Below are 4,108 nucleotides of genomic sequence, written 5' to 3'. Positions count from 1 at the left end.
ATTAAAAAAGTAAACAACTCACATACTTAGATATAACCACTTTGTCAAGTCAAAATCAAACTTAAAATGGCCTGAAAACATGATCAGTGGGGTTATCAGCTTGTAGAAATTAAAGGTACATCTCCGCATCTCTGAACAGTGTTTACCGAGCTCTGATGATCCGAAAATAAGCTTATGATGAAAAAGAACATAAATAAAATATATAATTGTTTAAATAAAATACTTTGTTTAAATTGTTACTGCCTTGAGTTATTATTTTGGAATAAATGTAAAATGCTTAAAAACACTAAACTTAGATTTATACTTGGTTTTAATGAATAGAATAGTCCATTAATTACATTGTTAATGTAAAAATACAAAATAGATTTTTATTCTGGTAGTGTAAGTAATGTAATCAAGATAATGTGACTGGGACATGAATTTACACTTAAGTAAAAATGTGAGGACTTTGGCTCCTCATTTCAGAACACCACAGATAGATAGATGATTTATTTTTTGCTGTAAGGGTTTTCTAGGTGAATGAGCAGTAACCTGCGGCTGTGTTTGCTGGGACTCACAGGATTATGGGTAGTTGTGGGCTCTCTCCTTCGGTCCCGTTGAGTGAGACGGACAGCGAGGCCTCGACGGGCTCGATCAGGTTCTTCAGCAGGACTTTGATCTGGTAGTGAAAGACTGAGGAGAGAGTGAGGAGGTGCTATATAAAGAGAAGAGAAGAGACTCGTTCACACACACTGACCTCTATAGGGCGCCTGCGGGCCGGTCCTGAGGTACAGGCCTTTAACGCTCCTCCCCGCGCGCTCGCGCCGCACGTCGAAGCCCAGCGTGTTGCAGCGCATCTGTTTGCAGTCCAGACACAGGCCTTTGTTGAAGGAGCTGTCGTCACGGCAACGGAAGCCTATTATGGGCTGGCTGGCATTGATGAGGGAGTCTGTGAAGAGTTTGACGGCGCGCTCATGGGCGCATTTAATGGTCTTGGGAACACCTATAATGAGCAGCTGTGTGTAAATGACTGTGTTCACTGCGCTGTGAAATAGCAGGTGAAGCACTGCTGCATTTAGTATGATGGCTCTTGTACTCTCTGTCCTATTTTTAATTCCTGGGTTTATGTAAATATGCACTAGACATGCATTTGGGTTGAGTTTGCGGTTTCACATAAGTGCCATGTTTTTGTGAGAGTGCGTGCCATTTAAAAAAGTTAAAGCACCGACAGCCTCATCAGTCTCTCATAACGCATCATCTCATGTGCAACAGAACCACTGTGAAATGCAAATTCAGACATATTTATTAAACTTGTTTTCCAGTACAAATATCTAAATATTCTTGAATCAAGATATATTTGCTTGGTTAGCAAAATGACTTAACACATTGAGTTTTGTTTTCTGAAAAATATTTTAAAATTAATTATGTTTTTACTTAAATTGAGAAAAAAATATTTGCTAGTGGAGCAAGAAAAATTATATTTTTTCCCTTTGAATTAAAATTATTTTTCTTAGCCCATTGGCACATATTTTCCCTTGTTTTAACCAAAAACAAACAAAATTTTGAGAAATTTTTCTTAAAGCACTGCTTAATATTGTACATCATTTTGCTAATCAAGCAAATGTATCTAGATTCAAGAATATTTAGATATCTGTACTGGGAAAAAACTAAAATACTAGCAAGAAAACTTTTTTTTGCAGTGATATTTTTATACATGTTTTATATATTGTTTTATATATGATATATTTTCATGTTAATTTCAGTTACAGTTTAGTAATTTTGTTGTTTTTTGTCATTTGTATTAGATTAAAAACAAAAACTAAGAATGTCTATGTAGTTTTTTTTTAACATTTTTATTTTAATTTTAGTTTTAGTTATTACTTGTTTTCCAGTACAAATATCTAAATATTCTTGAATCAAGATATATTTGCTTGGTTAGCAAAATGACTTAACACATTGAGTTTTGTTTTCTGAAAAATATTTTAAAATTAATTATGTTTTTACTTAAATTGAGAAAAAAATATTTGCTAGTGGAGCAAGAAAAATTATATTTTTTCCCTTTGAATTAAAATTATTTTTCTTAGCCCATTGGCACATATTTTCCCTTGTTTTAACCAAAAACAAACAAAATTGAGAAATTTTTCTTAAAGCACTGCTTAATATTGTACATCATTTTGCTAATCAAGCAAATGTATCTAGATTCAAGAATATTTAGATATCTGTACTGGGAAAAAACTAAAATACTGAGGAAGAAAACTTTTTTTTGCAGTGATATTTTTATACATGTTTTATATATTGTTTTATATATGATATATTTTCATGTTAATTTCAGTTACAGTTTAGTAATTTTGTTGTTTTTTGTCATTTGTATTAGATTAAAAACAAAAACTAAGAATGTCTATGTAGTTTTTTTTTAACATTTTTATTTTAATTTTAGTTTTAGTTATTTTAGTACATCAAGTTAAACTAAATGAAAATGATGTTGCCTTAGAAACTAGCTTAAAATAAATTTAAGTAAATTTTTTTACTTAAAATATTTACTTCATTTCAAATAATGAAAATGAATGAAAATGATGTTGCCTTAGAAACTAGCTTAAAATAAATTTAAGTAAATTTTATTTTATTTCAGTTAATATTTACTTCATTTCAAATAATGAAAATGTTTTTTTTTTTATAGTTTTAGTTAATATATAATAATGGTTTATATTTAGTTTCAGAATCAGTTAATATATAATGTAATAAGCCTGCTCTGCACTATAAAAGAATATTTAGATATCTGTACTGGGAAAAAACTAAAATACTGAGGAAGAAAACTTTTTTTGCAGTGATATTTTTATACATGTTTTATATATTATTTTATATATGATATATTTTCATGTTAATTTCAGTTACAGTTTAGTAATTTTGTTGTGTTTTTGTCATTTGTATTAGATTAAAAACAAAAACTAAGAATGTCTATGTAGTTTTTTTTTTACATTTTTATTTTAATTTTAGTTTTAGTTATTTTAGTACATCAAGTTAAACTAAATGAAAATGATGTTGCCTTAGAAACTAGCTTAAAATAAATTTAAGTAAATTTTTTTACTTAAAATATTTACTTCATTTCAAATAATGAAAATGTTTTTTTTTTATAGTTTTAGTTAATATATAATAATGGTTTATATTTAGTTTCAGAATCAGTTAATATATAATGTAATAAGCCTGCTCTGCACTATAAGCTTCTGTCACCTAGACAAATTCCTGATTCAGCTGTTTTTGATTCCGATTCATCTTTTAAAAACACATCCTGAGACGTCTGTGTTTCGTGTAATTAATCAAAAACACAAGAACACGTCCAGTTTGAATGGCCTGTTCAATTCATCATCTCAATAAATGCAAATGAATCATGCCAAATGATTCTATATTTTTGCCTGCGGATCTGCGCGTCGGGTTCAGTAGTACCTTGCAGGCCATACTGGAAGACGTTGCTGTAAATGTCGAGCATCTTGCAGCCGGGCTGAAAGGAGCCTCCGTTGGGGTAGAAGTCCACGTGAGCGACGCTCTGCTTTATTCCTACTCCCGGCATGATGCTGGAGCCGGTGAAGGTGTGGATGGCGTCCACAAACTGAGCGTCGTCCGGAGACAGTCTGTCAAACGCCGGCTGACCTTCGAAGTGTGGCCCGGCCGGATCCAGACCTGCATCACACACACAGCACTCTGTCATTGGTCTTTCACTGGCTGGAACAGCATGTGTGTTTTCATCGAGACTCTGCTCATCACACGCTGGTGGAGAATGCGGGCATCTTTCTAGAGACCACAGTTCCTCTGAAGAAAGTTTCAGACTGAATCATGTCAGGATCTTCACTTCTTCATTCCAGTGATGTCAGCCGTTATAAACTGATCAGCACTCTTGAGACGGAGTGACAGTCGTCAAGATGAATGGGAAGCTCAAGCTCTGATAAATGCTGTTTGATCATGTGTTTGGCTGCATCTTACCAGTAATGCGGCCCACTTTCCTCAGTCCTCTGAAATAACTTCCTGCGAATCCGGCCACATGCGCTCCCAGACTATAGCCAATCAGATGGACATCATCCATGGAGAGCTGCGCCACTTCCTGTCGAGAGAGGAAGTGCTGTCTGGACTCAAACAG

The 4,108-nt window shown here is 33.4% G+C and overlaps 1 protein-coding gene across 1 annotated transcript in view; it reads right to left on the bottom strand.

The window, feature by feature from the left end:
* Positions 1-624: 624 nt before the first annotated feature.
* The window catches only part of LOC107706849 (hepatic triacylglycerol lipase-like), a 7,458-nt gene continuing 3,974 nt past the window's right edge, over positions 625-4,108 (bottom strand). The window contains exon 6 of the mRNA XM_016510686.1: positions 625-982. Coding sequence (XP_016366172.1) covers positions 723-982 — 260 coding nt within the window. The 3' untranslated portion in view covers positions 625-722. The remainder of the gene's footprint in view (positions 983-4,108) is intronic.

Source organism: Sinocyclocheilus rhinocerous, unplaced genomic scaffold, assembly GCF_001515625.1.
Source record: "Sinocyclocheilus rhinocerous isolate Xijiao unplaced genomic scaffold, SAMN03320098_v1.1 scaffold2460, whole genome shotgun sequence".
Taxonomy (NCBI): Eukaryota; Metazoa; Chordata; class Actinopteri; order Cypriniformes; family Cyprinidae; genus Sinocyclocheilus; species Sinocyclocheilus rhinocerous.
The sequence above is the reverse complement of the archived record's forward strand: the minus strand, read 5'-3'. Positions and strand labels throughout refer to the sequence as shown.